This window comes from Sciurus vulgaris (genome assembly GCF_902686455.1).
Source record: "Sciurus vulgaris genome assembly, chromosome: 15".
In the NCBI taxonomy this organism is placed as follows: Eukaryota; Metazoa; Chordata; class Mammalia; order Rodentia; family Sciuridae; genus Sciurus; species Sciurus vulgaris.
This window is the reverse complement of record NC_136476.1, coordinates 53,608,786-53,634,314: the sequence shown is the minus strand read 5'-3', so window position 1 is coordinate 53,634,314 and position 25,529 is coordinate 53,608,786. Positions and strand designations below refer to the sequence as shown.

General features: G+C 37.9%; 1 protein-coding gene across 3 annotated transcripts in view; it reads left to right on the top strand.

Moving 5' to 3' along the window:
* GNE (glucosamine (UDP-N-acetyl)-2-epimerase/N-acetylmannosamine kinase) overlaps positions 1 to 25,529 on the top strand; it is a 54,705-nt gene that overhangs the window by 4,191 nt on the left and 24,985 nt on the right. The window contains exons 1-3 of one of the 3 annotated variants that reach the window (XM_079113528.1): positions 8,697 to 9,528; positions 14,718 to 14,923; positions 24,325 to 24,776. In XM_079113528.1, the coding sequence (XP_078969654.1) occupies positions 14,760 to 14,923; positions 24,325 to 24,776 (616 nt within the window). In that variant the 5' untranslated portion in view covers positions 8,697 to 9,528; positions 14,718 to 14,759. The other 2 variants (XM_079113526.1, XM_079113527.1) reach the window with 2 other exon arrangements.

The window sequence follows — 25,529 nt, the reverse complement described above, 5'->3', positions numbered from 1 at the left end:
TAGAGGAAAGAAGAGGGATGACAATGAGTCTTTGGTAAATGATGTGATCCTCCTTTAAGTCAATGTTTATTGACTGCTTTTTTAAAAATTAGAGCATTATAGTTATTCATAGTAGTTGGGTTCATTTTGACAAAATCATACATGCATGGAATTTGATTTCAATCCCCATTCCCTCCTCTCCCCCCTGCCCTGTTTTCCCTTCCCTCCTTTCTCCCCATTCTCCTTCCTTCATTCATCTTCCTTTGGATTGTTTGTTCATTTTGGTACTGGGGACTAAACCCAGAGGTGCTTTACCACTGAACCATATCCTCAGCCCTTTTTATTTTATTTATTTTTTATACTGGGGATTGAACCTGAGAGTGTTTAACCACTGAGCCACATCCCCACACTCCCAGGCCTTTTTATATTTTATTTAGGGACAGGGTCTCAACCTCTCAAGTCGCTGGGATTACAGGCATGCATCACTGTGCCCAATTTACTTATTTTCAGTAGGTACTTTGTACACATATGTGAAGGTGAAATTCCCTGTGGTACATTTATATATGTGCATATCATGTGATTTTGTTAAATTCATTCCATAGTTCCTCCCCTTTCCCATCCTTCCTCTCTCCTTCCCAATCTCCTTCTTATCCACTGTTCTTCCCTATACATTTATATCTGATGCCCTCTATTACCTTCTTTCCCTGATTTTGCTATAACTTCCACATATGAGAGAAAACATTTGACCCTTGACTGCTTCTGTGCATCAGTGAGACAAGCATACCTAACAGGGCTAACTTTAAGCAATGTAAGATCTGATTAAAGAAATAGGTCATATATAGTGAGATGACTAATATTACTGTTTCCTTATAGTATATAAATTATAACTTTACAGTCACAAGCATTCAGAGACACCAGATATTTAATACTAAGTATGAAATGGGTAGTCAAGCTAAGTGCTACAGGAAGTCAGAGGAGGAAGGATTATTTGGGGATTAGAGTGTTCAGATTAGGCTTCTGAACAGAGAGAGGATTTGAAGTCAGAGTAAGGTGCAAGTAGCAGAGACAAAGAATAGACTTCTCATGGGGGTGATGACGGAGAAATGACACAAAGCAGAGAAGGAAGTGCTCAGGACACAGGATGGGTAGGGAAATAATGTTGGTAAGACCAGCAAAAGATCATGGATCTTAAATGCTAAACTTGATCTCCTAGGTTTACTTCATCCAGCTGGTAATGGGGAACCACTGATTATTTCCTTGCTTAAAAGCAGTTTCCCTGAAAGCAGTCTTTTAAGGAGATTAATAAAATAGTAGTACGCAGGACAGGTTAGAAGAGCAAGGGAATTTGGCAGAAAAACAAACAGAAACATAGTAACCTAGGTGTTTGATACCAGTTTAAATTTTTTTTTTTTTTTTTTTTTTGGTACTGGGAATTAAACCCAGATTCACTTAACCACTGAGCCACATCCCTAGCCCTTCTTACTTTTTATTTTGAGATAGAGTCTGAGTTGCTTAGGGCCTTGCTAAGGCTGGTCTTGAACCTGTGATCCTCCTGCCTCAGCCTCCTGAGTCACTTGGATTATAGGCATTCAGCACTGTGCTTGGTTCCTATTTTTTAGAACAATTTTGAGATATTATTAACAGAGGATATTTTTGCAATTAAACCCTACACTAAACCTATACACTGATTATAAGGTAAAGTTTGATTTTTGGTATGTAAAATCATTAAAAAAGTAGGCATCTCAGAATTAAGGACTTACAAAGGCAAAGACCTGAACTAAGATGGTAGACTGGAAAGGAAAAAGCATATGCAGGAAACATGTCAATAAATTTGAAGGATTAGATGTTAGAAATAGACTGAGTAAAGATTAAAAGACGACTTTGAGTGCTGGCCATATAGCTTGTCTCGTAGAGTGCCTGCCTCTCATGCTGGAGGCCTGGGTTCGAGTCCCCAGCCCTCTGGGATTGTGGAAATAAAAGACGACTTTGATGATTCTGATGACTCAGATGAATCTGAGTTTGGATGAAAGTGACACATTAGTGCCATTGAAAGAAATAGGGAAATCAAGAAGAAGAAAAAAAACAGAACTACATTTTACATATATGTACTGAGTGTGAGGTGAGGAGATATTTAGCAGGCAATTGAAGAGACAGATCAAGCCCTGGAAGGAAAGGTCAGGCAAGTTTGTATCCAAGGAATTATCTACATGGAAGTAAAAAATAGAAAACTTAATGAGTGAATCAAATTCTGAAAGATGGAGTATATAAAGGACCAAGGACAGAAGCATAATCATAAGAGAGTTGTAAGAAAGAAAAACAAATGATCTGAAAGACAAGATCAGGTCGGGCGCAGTGGCATTCACCTGTAACCCCAGCAACTCAGGAGGCTGATGCAGGAGGATCGAAAGTTCAAAGCCAGTGTCAGCAACTTAATGAGGTTCTAAGCAACTTAGTAAGATTCTGTCTCTAAATAAAAACCAAAAAGGGCTGGGGATGTGGCTCAGTGGTAAGGCGCCCCTTGGTTCAATCCCTGGTACCTAAAAAGAAAGAGAAGATTAGGTTTGTTCCAGAGTCGGGGTGTTAAAAACATGAGGACAGAGAGGTTGAGGGCTATGTTCATGCTTAGGCTTATTAAATATTAATTATGAATATTTGGCTGTGTCTTAGGCATTCCTGCAGGTTTTGTTTTGTTTTGATGTGTTACCCAGGCTGGTCTCAAACTCCCAGGCTCAACTGAACTTCCCACCTGGGCCTCCAGAGTACTGGTACTACCTGAGTGTGCCACCACACCTGGCCAAGGAGCAGTTATTTTTAGATCATAATTGTGTTGACACACTTTTTATAACAGAGTCAAAGTTAAAGGCAAACTAGCTTTTAACACATTTCCAGTCCTTCTGAAATAGTTGTGCTAATTAAACTTTGTGAACCTCCATTAGTCAGGGATGACTGAATACTCTCTGGCTTACATCATTTCCCTAGTAGCCAGATAATAAAATAATTTATCTTCATAGCCCACAAAGAAAAAATACATTTTAAAATCCCAATATAAGGACAATATTTCACAAAAATAAACACAAAGTCATATTGATGTTTATCTCTCTTTTACAATTGGGAAAACTAGCATGGAGATGGTTTATCATCACAGGTATTGTAAAAATCTGATTGGCTGGCATGATAAACTGATTAGTAACTGATTAGTGATTAAATGGTCCTGAAATCTGAGTTACAAAAAGACCTCTCTTCCAGTTATGAGTATCTTAATTGGCACATTTGAAAGCATGGTTTTTGAGAGGCATGATGGCTCACACCTATAATTCCAATGACTTGGAAGGCTGAGTTCAAGGTCAGCCTCAGCAACTTAGCGAGACCTTGTCTCAATATAAAAAATACAAAGGGCTGGGGACATAGCTCAGGGGTAGAGCATCCTTGAGTTCAATATCCAGTACCAAACAACAACAATAACAACAAAAATCCTTACCTTTTAATCTCATGGTCTTACAAACCTGAAGTTGACACACATAGTTTAGGATTTTACTGAATTATTTCTTGCCAATGTAATCTTTTTTAAAAATATTTTTTTAGCTGTTGATGGACCCTTAATGACATTTATTTATTTGTGGTGCTGAGAATCAAACCTAGTGCCTTACACATGCAAGGCAAGCGCTCTACCACTGAGCCACAACCCCAGCCCTGCCAATGTGATCTTAATCCTTGATCCTTAAATGCTTTTCTTAGGGGAAAAGAATCACTTTCTTCATTTAGTGTAGCTTTATTATAGCCTCATAAAGCTCCTCAGTGCAATAGGAGCAATTCTTTGTTCTGGGGAGGCTATAAACAATGTGGCTTATGCAGCGATAGCTGATTTGTGTGTTCTACCTGGATACTATACTCTAGACACTATACTAGACACTCTGGCAATTAAAAGGGTGGTGACGAAGGTATAGAACAGGGTGAGAAGGATAGCTAAAGTAAAGATGTTTGTTAACATAAATATCCATTTAACATGGTAATTGGTTGCTTAGTTTTTTCCCCACCTCTTGATTGATTTCCTCATGCTCAGGGCAGTGATGGCAAATAGGTAGCACCATCCCTGCCTCCCTTGCATTCCCCTAAAAAACCAACATGACAGGCATCAAAGTACTCTTTTCCATTAAACTTTTACTCTATCTCAGAGTACCTCTGTTTTTCTTATACTGGAGGTCAAACCCAGGGAAGACCTCCCACTGAGTTACATCCCCAGTCTTTTTTATTTTTATTTTGAGACAGTCTCACTGAGTTCCAGGCTGGCCTTGAAACTTGCACTACTTCTGCCTCAGCCTCCCAAATAGCTGGGATTACAGGTGTGTGCCACCACACCCAGCTCAGAGTTCATTTTTGACACAGTTCTCCAGGCAGCTATTACCAATAAATTGGAGTTGGGGATCAAAATAATGGTTGGAGATTCTCCCTGGCTTACAGTTTTGTATTAGTATCTTCTGATTGCAAGGAATATGACATCTTAAGAAAAAGAGAATTTATTTTAAGGATACAGATGGATTGAAATCAGAAAGCAGTTCAGGATCCAAGACAAGTCGGGGAATGGATTCTTTCCCTGCAACCCACCTGTTTCACCTCTTATAGTATATCTGTGCCTATGTTTTTAACATGTCCCTTTTCCTCTCACATCCAACTGGCCAAACTTCTGTTCTCTCCATCCAGATTCTTTAGAGAGCTAGTTGAACTTAGGTAATTGCCATTGTGTCTGTTAGCTAACTACCTTCTTTTCACGGATCATGGAGAGGCAGCTTTTGAGTAGGCAGCCCATGGGCTCTGGTAATGTTTCTTTCTTTAGCTCAGTGGTGGTTTTCACTTCATGAAAATTCAAAATTCAACACCTGCTTAGCTATTCATTGACATCTCAATAAAAAAAAAATCTGTCTTAAAAAAGTTTGTGCCAAACTGATCTTATTTTCATTTTTTAACAAATAATTTTCTGTTTGTTGTTTCATTTTTTTTTTTTTTTTGAGTGGTGCTGGGCTAGAACCCAGGACCTCATGCATGCTAGGCAAGGGCTGCACCTCTGAGTTAAACCCACAGCTCACATCTTACTTTTTGAAAGTGTTATTAAACTGGTAGATCAGGAGAATTCCATTGATACTTACATTTTATTTTTAAAAAGTTATCTACAAAAATCTCTCAAGAGCCAAGTGCAGTGGCACACTTCTATAATACCAGCAACTCTGAAGGCTGAGGCAGGAGGAGCAAAAGTTCAAGGCTAGCTTCAGCAACTTAGCAAGACCCTATTTCAAAATAAAAAATAAATAAATAAAAAGGGCTGGGGATGTAGCTTAGTGGTAGGACAGCCCTGGGTTCAATCCCTAGTACAAAACAAACAAAACAAAACAAAAAATAAAAAAAAACTCTTAAGATATTGGTGTGAACAATTCAGAGAGATATAAACTGAATAATGGAAGAGCTATATTATTATTATTATTATTATTATTATTATTATTTTGTGGTGCTGGGGGTCTGGGGAATGATCCTAGGAACTTCTGTATGCAAGACTAGTGCTCTACCATTGAGCTACATCCCCAGTCCTTAAATTCTTAACTATGGAACAATGTACCCAAAAATTGATGACTAAGATGAACCTGAGGGTAGGCTCTGTTATTATGTGTAAAGACTCTACTTATATTAAGAGGAAATACGTGGTAAAAGCTGAGCAAGTGGGATCAACTGCTGGTCTCTTGTTATTAAAAGCTGTATGACCTTGGGCACCTTTGCCTTCTGTGTTTCAGGGGTCCTAATCTATAAAATGTGGGTGATAGAAAGGTTGTTGAGTACTGAGTGAGTATAGATAAAGTGTTTAGAATAGTGGGTTACAAATACATAGGTGTAATTTACAAAGTGGCAGGTTAGTTTATAATAATCACCAAATAAAAGAGCAAGACAAGTCCTTGTTAGAAGAAATGTTCCCAAAGCGGCCAGATGAGTATCTGTTAAGAACGCTATGGAAAGCCTGGGTGTGGTGGCATGTGCCTGTAATCCTAGAAGCTCAGGAGGCTGAGGCAGGAGGATTGTGAGTTCAAAGACAGTCTCAGCAAAAGCGAGGCACTAAGCAACTCAATGAGACCCTGTCTCTCAATAAAATACAAAAAAAGAACCGAGATGTGGCTCAGTGGTTAAGGGCCCCTGGGTTCAATCCCCTGACTCAAAAAAAAAAAAAAAAAAAAAAAAAAAAAAAGACTGCTGTAGAGGTTGGGGATGCAGCTCAGTGGTAGAATGCCTGCTTAGCATGTCCAAGGTCCTGAGTTCAATTCCCCTCACCACCACCACCACCACCACCAAAAAAAGCTCCTCCTTTGATATTCTTATAAGAACTAAGATTCTTTGTTAGTCTAATTATGTTCTGAGTGATTTAAGTTATATTTCAGCTTACAGAGTAATCGATAGAAAAATTTGATTTTTATTATACAAAGCCCTATAAGTACTTTTTTTTTTTTTTTTTTTTTTTTAAACTGGAGCACTTTGCTACTGAGCCACATCCATAACCCTTTAACTTTTTCTAATTTTGAGATGGAGTCTTGCTAAATTGCTTAGGGCCTTACTGAATTGCTGAGACTGGCCTCAAATTTTGTGATCCTTCTCCCTTAGTCTCCTGAATTGCTAGAATTCATAAGTACTTTTTGCAGCTTGTACAACCCTCAGACTAAAGCCAAATGGAATCAAACCAAATGAACAAAATAAGTTGGGAGGAATTTTGATATGTTAATTCACTTTTGAGTAGCAAAGTAAAAGTGATCCAGAAATGTAACATTATTTACCCATAGAAGAGTAAGAGAGAGAGAGAGAGAGAGAGGGAGGGAGGGAGGGAGGGAGAGAGAGAGCGCGTGAGCGCACGCATGAGATGGAGGCTGAGGCAGGAGGATTGAAACTTGTAGGCCAGCCTCAGCCTCAGCAATTTAATGAGAACCTATCTCAAGATAAAAAAACAAAAAGGGCTGGGGACTGTAGGTCAGTATTAAACCACTCCTGGGCTCAATCTCCAGTTTCCCTGCCAACACACATACACAACACAGAAGAAAGTTCCAAAATGGGCATCTCCCCTAAGGCTAGATGATTTCATCAACACAGAGCTGCCTGACTATTTATGGATATATGAAATTCTAATATTGGTCAGACACAAAACTTACAAGTGGCTTAATAATTGGGTGCAAATTCACAAAATGTATTTGTCAAAAGTACTTTTCCTAGGCACAATCTTAAGCTGAAGTGTTTTGAAAACACATTGCAGTGTAACATACATACAAAAAGAACACATTAAGTGTACAATTTGAATTTTTACATACTAAACAAACTCATGCCACCAGCACTTAGATTTAAAAAAAAAAAATAAACCTCAAGCATGTTTTTAAAGTTAATTCTTCTTAATTGTCAAAGAAAAAAACAATGTGCTTTGGGTGGTATGGTATGTAACTTTATAATCAAATGTCCCTCCTGAATATCTCCTTGACTTTTAGTACCACTTCTGGTAGGCAAAATAACAGCTCCCAAAAGGTCTACATCGTAATTCCTAGAATCTATGAATGTTACCTTACATAGCAAGAGAGACTTGGCAGACATGTTTAAAGATTTTGAGATGGGAAGATTATCCTGGACCACTGGGTGCACCCAACATAATCAAGTGAAAGAGGGAGACGGGAGAGGGCAGAAGATGTGAAAAGAAGAGGTCAGAAAAGCCATGAACCAAGGAATGTGGGCAGCCTCTGTGAGCTGGAAAAGGCAAGAGAATGAATTCTGTCAGCCTCCAAAAGGCAGGTGACCATACCCGACACCTTGATTTTAATCCCTGAAATTCTTTCAATTGAACTCCTAACCTCCAGAACTGTAAGGCAATAAATTTGTATTGTTTTAAGACACTAAGTTTATGGTAATTTGTTTCAGCTGCAATAGGAAACTAAAACAGCGTTTGGAATATCTGGTGAATCTATGTCCAGCTTAATTTACCTTATTGCCTATTTAATAGCTTCACGTGGCTATTTCATAGACATCTCAATTGTATGATGTCCCAAATTAAAATTTTACTTTTTTCTTTCCACATCTGGCCATTTCCCTGGTCTTTCTCATCTTAGTAATGGTATAATCACTGAGTACAATGACAGAAACCTGGAAGCCATTCTTTTTTTTTTTTTTTTTTCCTTAAGAAAAATTTTAAATAAGGTGGCTTCCTTTATAATTTATTTATTTATTTTGTGGTGTTGAGGGTGGAAACCAGGGTCTCATGCATGTTGGGTAAGCACTCTACCAGTGAGCTACAGCCCCAGCCCTGGAAGTCATTCTTGATTCCTTTCTTTTTATATCTAAGCCATAATTGTTTCATCCATATTATTTCCAAAATAAATCACATATTCGTCCACTTCAGTTGTCTCACTACCACCAATTCTTGACTCCTATCCAGTCCATTCTCCATCCAGGAGTAAAAAATGTTTAAAAAAGAAATCTGATGGCACTTCCTTGTATAAAACCCCTTAACGCCTGTACTGTTGAACTGATGTGACCTTTTAGTGGCTCCAAGCTAGCTGCAGGGAACTAAAGGTTCGTAAGTATGCTGCAAACTAGACCTTCATCATTAATTGAAACACATCATGCACTGCAAAAGTATGATGGAATTTAAAATTAGCTTTGTACCAAGAAATCTCAGTAGGCTGTTAAATAGTTTCAATTGTTGTAAATTCTTTAATGGTCGTAAAAAGTTTTCATATTTTGTGTCAATTTAGAGGCTTATTCGGTTCATTAACAGTGACTCAAAAATTTGACAAAAAACATTTACTTCTTCATTAGGAGCTGTGCGAACCCTTCTCACCAAGGTGTCTCTCAGGACATCCCGGGGAGTTGGAACTAGCTAGTTACCTGCAGTGCCAACGCTGAACTGACTGTAACGATCAGTTAGTATCTGTCTTGCCTTGTCATGACTCCACAAAGCCTTTCAGCACATATGGCAAGGAGTGACAAGGCTTAACTCCAGGGACAGCTCTGGGGCAGACGGGCTGCGCAAGATATTGCTTTGGTGTTGGTCTATGAAATGACTGAGAAAATGGAAGGCGGAAAAAAAATCCCACCTTAGGTGCAAGGCCTTAACAACCATCCCGTAGGAGGACTCGGGTTTCAGAGTGTGTGTCGCGGGCGGAGAGAACGCCTCGAGGCGGGAACAGGTTGGCAGGCCAGCTCCGTGGCCGCACTAGCGCTGCCACGACAACGGAAGGCGAGCTCGGAAAGCGGCCTCCTCAAAACCGGGGGGAAGGGGGCCGGGGCGGAAAGCAGCCAATCACCGGAGTCCTCTCAGGCGACGTAAGGCGCGTTCGCCGACTCGGCGTTCAGGCGGAGGGAGCGTGCGAGAAGCCAGGTCCGGGGTCGAGCGACGAGTCATCGACCGGCACGCCCGGGTTGCGGAAGCCTCGGGGGCGGGCATGTGCCGGCCTGCTTTCTGGCTATAGGTTCGGCTCTCGCCGGAGAAGGGCGGCAGCGGCGGCGGCGGCGGCGCGCGCGGGAGGGAATCTCTGACCGCATCTGGTGAGAGCCGCGCCTCAGCCCGGGACTCGGGAGAGCATCCTGCCAGACCCCCGGACCTCATCTTCTGGGCCCCTTTCCCGAGGCCCCATTTACCCGGCCGGCTGCCCGCAGCTTTCTATCGCTTCGCGCCCCCGGGCTCGCATCCCGATCCGGGACTTGCCCTGTGCCCCGCTGGCCTACATGAGAGTCCGGCTTTGGCCCGCTTCAGGGCCCGGGCTTGTGGCTGCTGGAACAGACGGGCTCAGTGTGAGCCAGGTGAATAGGGCTGGAGGTGCAGAGCGAAGCCTTAGCTTGTCTCCATCCCCACCGGCTGTGCTGTCCAGCAAGGACAGAGTGAACTTCCGTTACAGAGGCGAGCAAGAAAGGGTGGAGAGCTGCTTGACAGACAAGGTGCCCTGGAGTGTTTAAGGACCGGTCTGAAAGATGGTCTTGAAGGACCTGCCCAGCTCTCAGTCTCTTTGGAGTTCGGGCTCCCCAGGAAGTTTGATAGGCGTTTATTACCCGCACTCCAACCCTGAGCACTCTTGTAAAATTGTTAGAACGCAAGAAGTGTGTTTTGCTCCTCGGATAGGAAGGAATGGGGTACAGTTTAGCAGTGCAGATAACTGGTTAACCCAACTGTAGGAACTCAGGAAGGAGAAGCTAAATTGTGTTATAGCTTGGGGATAGGGTTCTGAGTTTCAGACAGACCACTTTCTATAACCCCTTCTATTACTGTGAGTCTCATTCCCTCTTCACTGAAAGGAGGGTCACATGTTATGTTATTTTCAAGGAAGGTTTACACTCATGGATGATTTTGGAATGAACATACCGAAGGCCATTGTCGAGCGCTGGGCCATTGTCAAGTGCTGGTGGATCATCCAGATCTGGGTTTGATTTTGGGTGATGTCAGTGATTGGGGACAAGTAAATAATTTTCTTTGTAACTCAGTGCCCCTGTTTGTAAAATGGGGCTAATAAAAGGGCTGTAAAAGTGAACGGAGCTAGTGCTTATACAGCTGTTAGCACAGTGCTTGGCAAAAGTGCTTGGCAAATGTTTACTGTTACCATTGTTTTCTTTGTTCAGTGACCAGCAAGTTCAGCTACCTTAAAAAAAAAAAAATCTCTTCACAAAGAACTCTTTCCACAGTTGAATGGAAAGTTTTTAATTTTGCTGGAAAGAGTTGAACATCTTTTGTCAATATGTATGATGGACAGTCTTGAGTAGAAAGTGGTTTTTAAGAATCGAGTTTCTCAGAGATTGCCAGTGAGTTTAAGAGGAAGACATACTATCTGTATATCTATCCATCCCTCCTCTTGTTACACTTATGAAATTTTTTTCCACTTTTTTTTTTTTCCGGTACCAGGGATTGAACCCAGAGGCACTTAACACTGAGCTACATACCAGCCCTTTTTAACTTAATTTTTTTATTATTATTATTTTGAGACAGGTTCTCCCTGAGTTGCTTAGGGCCATGCTAAGTTACTGAGGCTGGCTTTGAACTTGCAGTCCTCCTGCCTCAGCTTCCCAAGTGGCTGGGATTACTATGCCTGGCACATTTATGGGATTAAAGAATGAAATGAATGCAAATAGCCAGTTTCTCTTTGTAGTTTGTGAGCTCTAGGCTTTAGGGGATTATGGACAACATCCCTGTTCATGCACATTCATTTAAAAAAGATTTCTTGTTTTTGTCTGGTGTGGTAGTGCACACCTGTAATTCCAGCTACTTTGAGGCCAGCCTCCATAATTTAGCAAGAACCTGTCAAAAAATTTAAAGTGCTGGGATGTAATAGCTCAGTGGTAGAGTGCCCCTGGGTTCAGTCCCCAGAATCACAAAAAAAAAAAAAAAAAAAAAAAAAAAGATTTCTTTTTAAATAATGAAATATTTCAAATATCCTGAAAAAAATATCAGTATGATACCCTACCAATCCCAAGATTTAACACACATTGATCTGTTACCATATTTGTTTCTTATCTTTGCTTATGGTATGATTTAAAAAAAAAAAAGTTTATATAATTGGGCATGATGATGCACACATTTAATGCCAGTCACTCATGAAGCTGAGGCAGGAGGATTACAAGTTTGAGGTCAGCCTAGCAACTTAAGTAGATTCTGTCTCAAAATTTAAAAAGGAAAAAAAAAATTTAAAAAGGGAATGGGGTGTAGTTCAGTGGTAGAATACTTGCCTAGCATATCTGAGGCCCTGGGTTCAATTCCCAGTACTGTCCCACTACCCCCCAAAAGTTTACATATTATATAGACAAAGTCTACATAAAATGGTAAAGCCCTTTCATCCCCATCCCCCCCCTTTCCTCCCTTTCAAGAAAGGAGGATCACAAGTTTGAGGCTAGTCTCAGCAACTTAGGCCATAAACAATTTACTGAGACCTTGTCTCAAAATTAAAAAATTAAAAATGGGCCAGAGATGTGACTCAATGCTTAAGCACTCCTGGGTTCAATTCCTTGTACCAAAAAAAGATTACATTGTTGAATATTTCACAGTTTATTTACATGACTGGCTTACTCAGTTCAGGTAGAATAACTGTTTAGTAACTTGGTAAATACTAAGCACTGCCAGATGAAAAGTTTACTGTTCTTGTAAAGTAAGTAGAAATTGACCAACCATAAATGATTTACTTTGCCTCAGCTGGCAAATTTAATACCAGCAAAATTTATTCAGCTCAAGTTTTATCAGCGGAAGAAAAACTGTGTACAAGAACACTCAAGACAGCCATTGTTAGAAGAATATTTTTGCCTTTTTAATGATTAGGTAGTGCTTAGGTCTTCTGAATACTCTCTTGGCAGAATGTTCATTATCTTACAATTGCTATCTTTTGGGTGGAATTAGTTTTTACTGGGGATTGTAAATTCAGAATGGGCCTAATGATGGGGCAATTTGCATGGTCACAGAATTTTTCCCTAAATGATGAAGTACCAACAATAGAGTACTGCTGATAGGATTTCCAGTGGGTTTCGAGGGCAACACCCCTTGTGTTGACACCTGTAGTCAAGTTCCCTGGATTCCTGGTTACAAATTCTAAATATTGATGTACTTCCTGAAGCCTGAGCATTGAGATCAGAGTCCATGAGGTGTAATTTTACATCGATATAGAGCAGTTTAAAAGGTTACATGGGCTGGGGAGGTAGCTCAGTCGATAGAGTGGTTGCCTTGCATGCACAAGGCCCTAGGTTTGATCCCCAGCACTGCAAAAAAAAAAAAAAAAAAAAGTTTCCATAAAACAAACCTCCTATTCCCTGCCCCAATTTTTACTTTTGAATGGAGGGTGATGGGATGTGGGGATAAGTAGGCAAACAAGTTGAAAAATAGTATATTTGTATATGATAGGGCTACAGTGTTCAAAGGGAGGTAGCAACTAAGAGTAGCTGGGTGAGGGGACCTAGCTGAGGCTTATGGGAAGCCTTTAGAGAAAAGGTGACACTCAGCCTGAGTTTTTCTTTCTTTTTTCTTTTGGTACTGGGGATTGAACCCACTTAACCACTGAGCCACATCCCCAGCCCTTTTTTGTATTTTATTTAGAGATAGGGTCTTGTTGAGTTGCTTAGGGCCTCAATAAGCTGCTAAGGCTGGATTCGAACTCAGGATCCTCCTGCTTCAGTCTGAGCCACTGAGGTTGTAGACATGCGCCCCAGACCCAGCCTGAGTTTTTCATTTTCCATTTTTTTCCCAGTATTAGGGATTGAACCCAGAGTTGCTTTACCACTGAGCTACAGCCCGAGCCTTTTAAAAATAAATTTATTTATTTATTTATTTACTTATTTATTTATTTTTGAGACAAGGTGTTGCTAAGTTGATAAGTTTGAACTTGAACTTGCGATCCTCCTAGTGCAGTCTCCCAAGTCACTAGTATTACAGGTGTACAACGCTGTGCCTGGTTCAGACTAAGTTTTGAAATATGAGTAGGAGTCCAAACAAGAGGGAAGGCAAGTTTTAGGTAGAGTTACTGTACCTATAAAGGCACAGAGATCCATTAGTTGAACTGCAGGCAGTTTGGTATGGCTGGTGCTTTGTCACAGAGTAAGGATAATTTTAGATAGGGGAGAGATGGTCTAAAATGATGGGCTAGTTTCAGATCAGCAGTTTGGATTTCATCCTATAGTAATCTATCCTGGTTAGCATAATAATCTGATTCATAAACTTTGGAGGGATCACTTTGACAGTCTGTGGGAGGCAGGGTAGGACTAAAGATGGATAGACCACTTTGACAGTTGTTTCAATAGTTCAGGCCCAAGATGTAGGATTGAACTAGGGGAAGTCCTGGAGGGGAAGAAAAGAAGGAGATTTGGAAGATATTTAGAGGTGAATTGATAGAGTTTAGGAAGTAATGGAACAGAAAGTGAGGATGTGAGGAACAGAAAGGACAGGGACATCAAGGATTTGATGAATGATGTGCAAACTGAGTTAAAGAACAATTGAGAAGGAACATGTTTAGAAAAGAAAATGAATTTAGTTGGGAACATTGACTTGTATTTGTTTTGTTTTGTTGTGGTACTGGGGATTGAACCCAGGGCTTCACACGTGCTAGGCAGATTCTCTACCACTGAGCTACATCGCCAGCCTGGGACACTAACTTTAAGGTGCCTATGGGACGTACAGCTGGAGATATCTGGTAGCCATTTGGGGTTGTCAGTTTTGTAGGCACTGATGTGTAGGCGTTCTTGATGTATTAAAGGTAGGGGTTTTATATTACTTCTCTTTCTATTCCCCAGCACTAATCACAGTGCTTATATTTAAGGGAGTGTACAGTGTTGCCTCATAAGATGTGATCTTGAATCTTGAGGAAGTAATTTCCCCTCGAAAGACCTGTGTTTCCCTTTCTATAAAGAGAGGGAGTTCAACTATCAACAGTTCCCTACCAAAGTTTTCCAACAGTTTGGTATGTTGGGCTCATTTGTGAGATATGGCAAGTCATTCTTAACTAATAATAATTAAAGAGCTGATACTTACCCTTTAAATGTCACTCTTTCTTAATTGCATTTCAGTGTGTTTTCTTGAGTGTGAAAGAAAGGAGTCAAGTAGAGTTCGTCTGCTGGAATTTCATAACTGGCAGTTACCGTAGGAGTGTCACAGGAGTGGGGTTGGAAAAAATAGATTAAGAATCACTACACTAAATGGTAGGACTTAAAACTTAAAAGCTCTGTTTTATATCTATGAATTATTCTGATAACAATTTTTATTTTTGCAACTTCAGGAACTCTATTTTAAGAAACTCTCAAAACGAAAAAAACAAGCCATGGAGAAGAACGGGAATAACAGAAAACTTCGGGTTTGTGTTGCTACTTGCAACCGTGCCGATTATTCTAAACTTGCCCCGATCATGTTTGGCATTAAAACGGAGCCTGAGTTCTTTGAACTTGATGTGGTGGTACTTGGCTCTCACCTGATAGATGATTATGGGTAAGATGAAAGTGTTTTCTTATTCTTGCAAGGGTATACTCCAGAGAGCTTGCATATTTTGTAGTCATATGGACCTAAGTTTAAATCTCAATTCTACCACCTAGTTTTTTAAAAATTTTTATTTATTTTTAATTTATTTATATGCGGTGCTGAGGGTTAAACCCAGGGGCCTCATACATGCCAGGCAAGCGCTCTACCACTGAGCCACAACTCCAGTCCCATACCACATGGTTTTTATATAGCCTTTGAGAAGTTGCTTAACATCTTTGAGACTCAGTTTCTTCCATTTTAGAACAGAGTAAAAACCTATGTTGTAATTTATTGAGAGGAATAGAGATAATGATTTAAAGCATCCGTCACAATGATATTGCTTAGAGATACTTGATAAATAATCACTGTAAATAATATTACTGTTTATTATTATATTCAGTAGAAATGCCACGTATATTGTGTGACTTTAATAATATGATTCCATATAATCTATTTGTAAGTTCTTTTTTTGTGAGACTTGGTAGGTGCTGGGGATTGAACCCAGGGCCTGATGAATGCTGAGCATACACACTACTACTGAGCTACATCCCCAACCTGTTTTTTTGAATTCTAATGGCAATTCTTCAAAACTGGTTTGTAGGTCAACAGCATATGAAGTGGTATATACAGAGCAACATTTTAAAATATCTGATTGATTTATGAGGTAAAGTAGAATGTTATATTACTGTGACCATTAATATTTATTTTGAAGACATTAGGTTTGTATCGAATGTGGGATATATTTGCAAAATGAAGATTAAGTGGTCTTTGAGGGAGCAGAATATATAAACCAAAAATAAACATTCATCTTGCTATATGTAATAAAGTGGCATTTAGTGCACCCTTGTGGCATGAAAATGTTCATGCAGTCTCCAAAGGCGGGCAGAAATACATTATTATATATGAAAGTGGCTTGTGTTAAAGTAAAATTGTCCTTTTCTGATACTCTTTAAAAACAAGACAACACTAGCAAAACAAATAGGAAAACTACCTCCAAAATCTAATTTAGTGATTTGTTCTAAGAAAGTAAAGAGTAGAGAAGAAATGTATGGGAAGCTCAGTGAGCCATAGATTTTTTTTTTTTTTTAAATATGAGATGAATTCTATCTAAGAAAAATCTACATAGGTGATAGGACAAGGTAGAAGAGAAATTTTAGCTAGAGCTAGAAATCAAAGTCTGAGCAGGTTCTTTTTGCCTCAAATAATGAAATTTTGACAGGAAGACTGATGGAAGAGAGGCTTCTGGGAAAACTATAGTAGGTTTCTTTCTATTTTTTTGGTATCAGGGATTGAACCCAGAGGTGCTTTACCACAGAGCCACATCCCCAGCCCTTTTTAATATTTTATTTAGAGACAGGGTCTTGCTGAGTTGCTTAGGGCCTCATTAAATTGCTGAGGCTGGCTTCGAACTTGTGATTCTCCTGCCTCAGCCTCCTGAGCCACTGGGATTATAGGTGTGCACCACTGCACCCAGCTGTAGTAGTTTTCTTATCTTCTATCATAGCAACTGAGGGTGGAAGGGTAATATTTGTCTAATGAGACTATTAAAAAGGAAATTTGGCTAGTACTTAATGAAAATTTAAAGTTTAAAATAACTTTTTTTTTTTTTTTTTGGTACTGTATTGAAACTAGAAGTGATTTACAACTGAGCTACATCCCTACCCCCTTTTACTTTTATTTTGAGACAGGGTTTCTCTAAGTTCTTGAGGCTGGCCTTGAACTTGGAATCCTTCTGTTTTAGCCTTCCAAGTCTCTAGGATGATAGATGTACACCACTATGCTATGCTAAAAGTTTAAAATACCTTCTACCTCAAGAAATTGGTTGCTTCTCAGGAGAGGAATTGGGTGACCAGAAGACAGAAGTGAGAGTTTTTTTTTTTTTTTTGTTTGTTTGTTTTTTTTACTGTATAACCTTTTGTACCTTTTGAAGTTTAAACCAAGTGAATGTAATTTCCTTTCCCTTTCCTTTCCATGTAGCCCAGACTGGCTCTGAACTCCTGGGCTCTAGTGATCTTTCTGCCTTGAGTAACTGGTGTATGCTACTATGTGATTGGGACTATAGTTGTATGCCATCATGCCTGACCTATCTAATTTAAGAAGACATTAAAATAACAGGAAAATAAACTGCCTTCTATTTCAAGTACATATAGTCCAAGATGTATGATAGTTTGACTTAGAGTTTTTCAACCCTATGATGATTGAGTTTGAAGCAGTAAGCATCAGTAGAAATGTCCTTCAAGTTTTGATTTTTGATCTTTTCCTGGGCTGGTGAAATGCAGTATGATACTCTTTAGGAATGCTAGGCAACAAGAACAAGCTCCAGCTCCCAGTTAGCCTTGAGATCCAGAGAACAAACAATTCGAATTCTACAATGTACTGTGTTTCTAAGCTGTGATGTTTGGTAGGGTAGGTATATTAAGTGCATTTTCTTTTTTCTTTTTGGTACTAGCAATTGAACCCAGGGGTGCTTTACCACTGAGCACATCTCCAGCCCTTTTCTATATTTTATTTAGAAACAGGGTCTTGCTAAATTGCTTAGGGCTTTGTTAAATTGCTGATGCTGGCCTGGAACTCGTGATCCTCTTGCCTTAACCTCCCAAGTTGCTGGAATTACAAGCATGTGCTATCATGCCTGACTTAAGAACATTTTAAACTTGAGATATTTTCAGTTTATAATACGGTTATCAGGATGTAATCCTATTGTAAACCAAGGTGCATTTGTCCTTGGACATTTTTTTAAAATCAGCATTTTTATACTTCTAAGAATTGGGTGAAAAAGAAGATCAAATGAGTAACAACAGGATGCTCAGAAATTCATTTGTTCACTCAACAAATAGTTATGCATCTAGAATGTGCCAAATGGCTAGTGAGACAAAGTCCTTGTTCTCAGAGAACTTCCATTCTGGTGGGGGAGATGAATGAGATATAGATCAATAATAAAAACAAGAAATAACAAAATAATAGAGGAGATAAAATAATAAAGGAAAACTTTGTTATTAGAAAAATAAGAAAAAATTTTATAGTCTTAAGTGCTTTCATTACTGGGGGAAAATTAGGAGTAAATGAATAAATATCCAACTCAAATGTTAAAAAACCTATTTAAGAAAAAGAAGTTCAAGTTCTAGTAATGGCAGAGAAGCTTATATCTGATTAACTCTCCCACAGCTTCCTCTTAATTCTGGGAAGATATTTAGAAAAATATTTGAAGGCACTGGAGAGCAATCAGCAGCAGGCAGAAACTACAGGATATTGAATACCTAAAAGAAGGGATCTATCTGTACTATAGTAGGTGAGATACATGTTTAAATAACTCTTCCCCTGAGCATATCTCTGAAGCCACATGGTGTAAGTGGCTAGAACTCCAGTAGAAAGCCTCTGTTATTTAGTCTGAGATACTAGAAAATGGAACTTGGGTTGCTACAACATCTGGAAATTGAGGGAAAGATTCTAGAAATGAAATATCACAAAGGAGAAGCCCAGAATCTGTACATAAATTCTTCACAAATTCTTGTTTTACTACTGAACTGCACATACATGAGACTCCAAGAAATCCTGGAAAAAGCAACAGCTGGAGGCTGAAGAACCTGAGCAGAAATTTTATCTGTTCAGGGAAGATAGTTTGGAGTTTGAGTCCTACCAAGTTAGAGAGGCTTAGCACAGACCTCAGACTTTTCATTAAAACCCCAGAAAGGCTGCATGTTATGAATATGAATTATATTCCATTTGTTCTGTAAAAGTAAAATTGAACCAGATTCACCCTAATAAAGTGTTAAACCAATCTTCCATCAGTTGTTCAGCAAGTAACTGAACTGCGTTTAATTTCATTAAAGTGAAAATCAGTGGTCTTAAGAGAAAGATAACAAAACTTGGAGTCTCTTCAGTGTATCTATAGTGTTGAATATAGAACTACTAGTTGTGTGAAGAAGGAAAATTTGATCCAACATCAATAGGAACAGACCTAGAGATGGCTTAGATGTTGGAATTAGCAGTTATCTCAACAGACAAATGGAACTATGAAGAAGAATCCTAAAAGTCTAGGACCAAAATGTATAGCTTATAAAATGAAAATCCAACTGATACAGATGCCAGAGAAGAGAAGGTCAGTGAACTTTAAGACAGATCAATAAGAATTATCCAGGTAAAGAACCAAGTGAAAAATATAACATAAAACAAACAATCAAAAACAGATCTTCACTGACCTCTGGGGCAGTAACAAAAGCAATCTAATATACATTTTAATTAGAAAAAAGGGGGAACCAGGTATGGCCGTGCACACCTGTAATCCCTAGCTACTCAGGAGGTTGAAGCAGGAGGATCACAAGTTTAGAGCCAGCCTGGGCACCTTCAGGAGACCATGTTTCAAAGTAAAATAAAAAAGGTCTGGGGATGTAGCTAGTAGAGCTCTTGCTTGCATGCATGAGGCTCTGAGTTCAATCCCTAGTAAACTCCAGCCCCTTGGCCCCCACTCCAAAATAAATAAATAAATAAATAAAAGTTAGGGGAAGGGGAAAATGGGGCAGAAAAAATAAAGGGTAGAACTTTCCAGATTTGGTTAAAAAAAACAGATAAACAAACAAATGTCCACGAAGGTAAACACACCCTGAAAAATAAAATCAAAGAAAATAATACCTGGGCACAGCATATTCAAACTGCTGAAAAGGAAACTTTTGAAAGGAGCAAGGGAAAAATGATATTCCAATAGGAAAATAATGGTATGAATGATTACAGACTCTAATCTGAAACAATAGAGCCTAGGATATGATGGAACATCTTTAATGTGCTGAAAGAAAAAAAAAAAAAAAACCTGTTAACACAGAAACTTTTATACCATGAAATTATTCTTTAAAAATAAAGATGAAGTAGGGCTGGGGTTGTGACTCAGTGGCAGAGTGCTTGCTGGCATGTGTGAGGCACTGGGTTCGATTCTCAGCACCTCATATAAATAAATAAAATAAAGGTCCATCAATGATGGAAAAAAATTTTTAAAAATAAAGATGAAGTAAAGATATTTTCAGATAAAAGCTGAGCAAATTATTACCAGCAAGTATGCACTACAAAAAATGCTAAGGCAAGTGAAGACCTAAGAAAAATGATACCTGTTGGAAACTTAGATTTACAGGAAAGAGTGACTAGACATGGTAAAAATATGGGTATATATGAATGAAAACCTTTTCTGTTCTCTTAAATTTGTAAGAGTTTATTATAGAACTGTGCAAAAATCATGACATTGTATTGAGAGGTTTATAATGTAAGTAGATTTAAAAAATGTATGACAACAGAGGCACAGAGGATTGGAAGGGATGTTTACTATTTTAAGGATCTTTTTAAACATAGAGAGATATGATAATAATTCAAAGTAAACTGATAAGTGTTCACTTTCCTAGAACAACCTCAAAAAAGAGTACAGAGATGTATAGATAAAAATTCAATTGAGGAATTAAATTTATTTAAATAAATTTATTAATTTAACAAATATAAATTTTAATTTTATGTATGCCTGTAATCCTAGCAACTTGGAAGGGTAAGGCAGGAGGAACATGAGTTCAAGGTTGGACTGTAGAACATAATGAGACCCCATATGAGAGAAAAAGAAAATAGAAAAAGAAATTAACCCAAAAGAATGCATGGAAAGAGGAATAATAACAGATACACATGAGATAAATGGAAACAAATGGCAAAATGATAGACTAAAGCCAGACATAGCAATAATTACATTAAATGCAAATGAATTAATTTCTCCAATTAAAAGACAGCAATTATCAGACTAGGTGAAATAGCCACATGATGTTGGCCAGCATGTAAATGTAAATATAAAGAAATAGAGCTGGGCATGATGGCACATGCCTGTAATCCCAGCGGCTCAGGAGGAGGATTGAGAGTTCAAGGCTGGCCTCAGCAATTTAGTGAGGCCTGTAGCAACTCAGTGAGACCCTGTCTCTAAATAAAATATAAAAGGGCTGGGGATGTGGCTCAGTGGCTAAGTGTCCTTAGGTTCAATTCCTGGTACAAAAAAAGAGAGAGAGGTTTAAAATAAAGGAGTGAAAAAAGATAAACCCATGCCCAAAAAAGAGTCAACATAAGATATGATTATGTTTGTATCAGACAAAGTAGACTTCAGTGACTGACTGGAGACAAAGAGGGACTTCCACTTCTACAAACATTAATAAAAGTATCAAAGATCAATTCATTAGGAAGCTGTAACAATTCCAAATACATAAGTATCTAATAATAACAGTTTCAAAATATATGAAGCAAAATCTGAGAGAGCTAGAGGGAGAAATAGACAAACCTGTTGTCATAGTTGGAGATTTTAACCCTCTCTCAGGAGTTGATATAACAAGTAACTTGAAAATCCTTAAGGATACAAAAGCCTGGAGCAAAATGATTAATCACTTTAACCTAATTGATATTTACAGATGGGGTTTCCAATTACTGCAAAATACATGTTCTTTTCAAATGCATATGAATGTTCACCAAGGTAGAACATATCTGGGGCTTTAAATTGAGTTTCAGTAAATTTCAGAAGACTAAAATATGAAGAGAATATATTCTTTAATCAGAACAGTCAACTTAGAAATAAATAACAAAAAGATAACTAGAAAAACTTGAAATATTTGGAAATTAACACTATACTTCTCAATAATCTATAGGCCAAACCAGGAATCATCAGGGGAATTAGAAAATATTTTTAATTGAATAATAACTGTTTTAGATAATTGTAGACTTTCTTTGATATTACCAAACTTTGAAAAGTGATGGTTGTTTGAAGATTAATTGTGACATGGAATATGAAACCTGTCAATGAACTTTTCAGACTTTTCCATTAAAATCTTTTATTTTTTTTACTTATTTATTTATTGTGGTGCTGGGGATCAAACCCAGGGTCTCACACATGCTAGGCAAGCACTCTGCCACTGAGCTACATCTCCAGCCCTTGAACATAATAAGAATTATTATTATTTAAAATTTGTGGGATGTGATAAAGCAATACTTAGGGGGAAATTTATTGTTTTACATGCTTATATCAAAAAAAAGTTTAGAGTCCATGAGCTGTGTTTCTACTTTAATAAACAAGAAAAAGATGAGAAAATTAACCCAAAGTACCAAGAAGGAAACAAAGAGTGGAAATCAGTGGAATATAAAAATAAACAATGGAGAAATTTAACAGAACACAAAGTTAATTCTTTAAAATATTAAACAATTTGACTTCTAGTAATGCACAAGGGAAAAAGAAAGAAAATAGACCTTATCAGTATATGAATGACAGTGATCACCACGAACATAAGAAGGATAAAAGGGGACTATTATACCCATAAACTAGACAATTAGATGAAATGGACAAATTCCTTGAAAAACCACTGCTTACCAAAACTGATACTGAAGAAATAGAAAAATCTCAATAGCCCAATATTTATTATAGAAATTGAATTCATTATCAAATACTTACCATAAAAAATTTCCCACAAAGATGGCTTCATTTATTAATCCTATCAAATATTTAAGTGAGAAATAACACTTTCAAAAAATAGACAAGCTTTGCTAGCTTATGTTACAAGGTCAGCTAATACTAATGTCAAAACCTGACAAAGACAAGAAAATTCAGTCTAGTATCCTTCAGAAATAGACATAAAAATCAAAACAAAAATAGCAGATCATAGCCAACAATCTTATAATTGTGTATAAAAAACATAGTAAGACCAAGTAGGCTTATCTTGGAATTCAAGACTGACTTAATATTGAAAGCCATTGTAATTGACACATTAATAGAATGAAGGGAAAAACCTACATGATCATTTCAACAGATATCAAGAAAGCATTTAACAAAATTAAACAACCAGTTATGATAAAAACTCTTGGAACCTTGGAATAGAAGGGAAACTTCAACTGATAAAGCTGTCTGTGAAGAACTGACAGCTAACATAGAATTTATGCTTTCTCCCTAAGATTGGGAACAAGGTAAGGATTTCCACTTTTCCCACTTTTCTTCAACTTGTACTGGATGTGAAATAGCCAGTGTAATAAAGTGAGAAGTAAAAATAAAGGCATAATGACTATCTTTATTTACACATGATTGCTTGTATAGGAAAATCCAAAGGAGCCTACAAAATAACTGATAACTACATCTGTATGATGTAAAATGATACATGTAATGAATCCTTAGGCTGGGCTCAGTTGGCACATGCCTGTAATCTCAGCAACTCAAGGGGCAGGAGAATGGTAAGTTTGAGGCCAGTCTCAGAAATTTAGTGAGATCCTCAGGAACTTAGCAAGATCCTGCCTCAAAATAAAAAATAAATAAATAAATCCTTAATAATCTCACAAAATATGAAATGGATTAAGTATGAAATTGCAAAATTGTATGTATAGTGTGTTCTCAACCATGTTGAAGTATTTGCATAAAATGGCTAGAAAGAAAGATTATATTTGTTGCTGAGTAGTAGGTTTGTGAATAATTTCTGATTCCTAATTTTAAATTAAATGTATATTATATATTTAGAAAAAAATCATATCTTTTACAATTTAGTCATAACTGGGAAACCTTAAGGCATCAAGAGTTGCTGTTATTAAAACATGAAACAATCTGGAAGCTGCATTTCATAGCCACTTTAATTCTTTTAACTTATATTTTCATTCCAAACAATTATGCCTACATTAATGGTACCAAAGAGAATTTATAGTACGGTGACATGTCAGGCATCCTGATACTCTATTTTTTTTTTTTGGTAGAAATGAGCTTCATTTTCATAAGTAATATTTTTCCTATTACAATACATATTTCTTTTTAAAAATTGGTAAAGAAAAAAGTCCTAACCACTGTTTAAAAAAAAAAAAAAAATTCTGCCTCAGATGTTTCTCTCCCAAGTACTGACTGGAAGGGGCACAAGTGAGCATTCTAAGGTGCTACGTGTGGGGTTTTTGTTTGCTTGTTTTTTGTACCAGCAACTGAACCTAGGGGCACTTAACCACTGAGCCACGTCCCCAACTCTTTTTCATATTTTATTTTGAGACAGAGTTTTGCTAAGTTGCTGAGGCTGCTCCAAGTTGCTGAGGCTGGCTTTGAATTTGTGATCCTTTTGCCTCAGCCTCCCAAGTTGCTGGGATTACAGGCAAAGGCCACCATGCCTGGCTGCTGCATGTGTTTATCTCAATCTGAGTGGTGGCCACAGAGGTGTTCACATAACAAAACTAATCAGGCTATAAGTACACTTGTGGAATTTGCTCTTCATTTTGTGTGTAAGTTATGCTTCAATTTATATACTTTGTTTTAACAAGTAAAAATGTAAACATGTTTCTCCCATCAGGATTAGTTAGATTGCTTTTCTTGTATGTTAAGAACATGGTGTCACATCTTTATTTCTCTCCTGCTTTAGAAACACTTATCGCATGATTGAGCAAGATGATTTTGACATTAACACCAGGCTACATACGATTGTTAGAGGAGAAGATGAAGCAGCTATGGTGGAGTCAGTAGGTCTGGCCCTTGTGAAGCTACCAGATGTCCTTAATCGCCTGAAGCCCGATATCATGATTGTTCATGGCGACAGGTTTGATGCCCTGGCTCTGGCTACATCTGCTGCCTTGATGAACATCCGAATCCTTCACATTGAAGGAGGGGAAGTCAGTGGAACTATTGATGACTCTATCAGACATGCCATAACAAAACTGGCTCATTATCATGTGTGTTGTACCCGAAGTGCAGAGCAACACCTGATATCCATGTGTGAGGACCATGATCGCATCCTTCTGGCAGGCTGTCCTTCCTATGACAAGCTTCTCTCAGCCAAGAACAAAGATTATATGAGCATTATTCGGATGTGGTTAGGTAAGTATGTCAGACTTATTTAGCCTAATGGCTGTTTTTGTCAGGAAGTGTTGGGTGCATTTCAATTCTTTTGGAACTCATGGTGAAAATATTTCATTAGCAATCAGAAAGCTAAGGTTTGAGTTCTTAGATCTGCCCTGTGGTACGACGTTACCTTTGAAATTCACCTTTTCTGTAAAATAGGCTTATTGGATTGAGATTTTGAAAGGTACATGCTATATTTATACATGAAATGCTTTTAATTTGTTATATAACAAATATTTAGTGAATAGTTACAAGGACAATTTCTATTATATCAAAAAGGGAAAAAGTAAACTACAAAACTATGTGAATATGATGCCATTTGTATAACAGCTATAAAAATGGAAAGGCTAGGAAGTATGTATACTAGGTCATTTCTAGTGTGGGATTATGGGTGTTTTTATTTTTGGTTTTTCTGCATTTTATTTCTTAGTACAATAAAAAAATTGTTATTTTTTCTTTTAATTCTTTTCTAACAGTATTGTTGGAATACTCAGGTGAGATAATGAATGTTGAAAGCAAATAGCAAACCAGAAGTACTTATTAATATAAGGGATTTTGATGGTTATTATTAAAAAGCGAAAGTCATAGTTGTAGCATCAGAGTTTGTTATCTTTGTAAAGCAAAGCCTTAAAGTCTGAAATTTTCAGTGGTCAATAATCTGGCTTCTTGGAAATTACCTTTTTAAACATTTTTTTTTAGTTGTAGGTAGACACAATACCTTTTATGTTA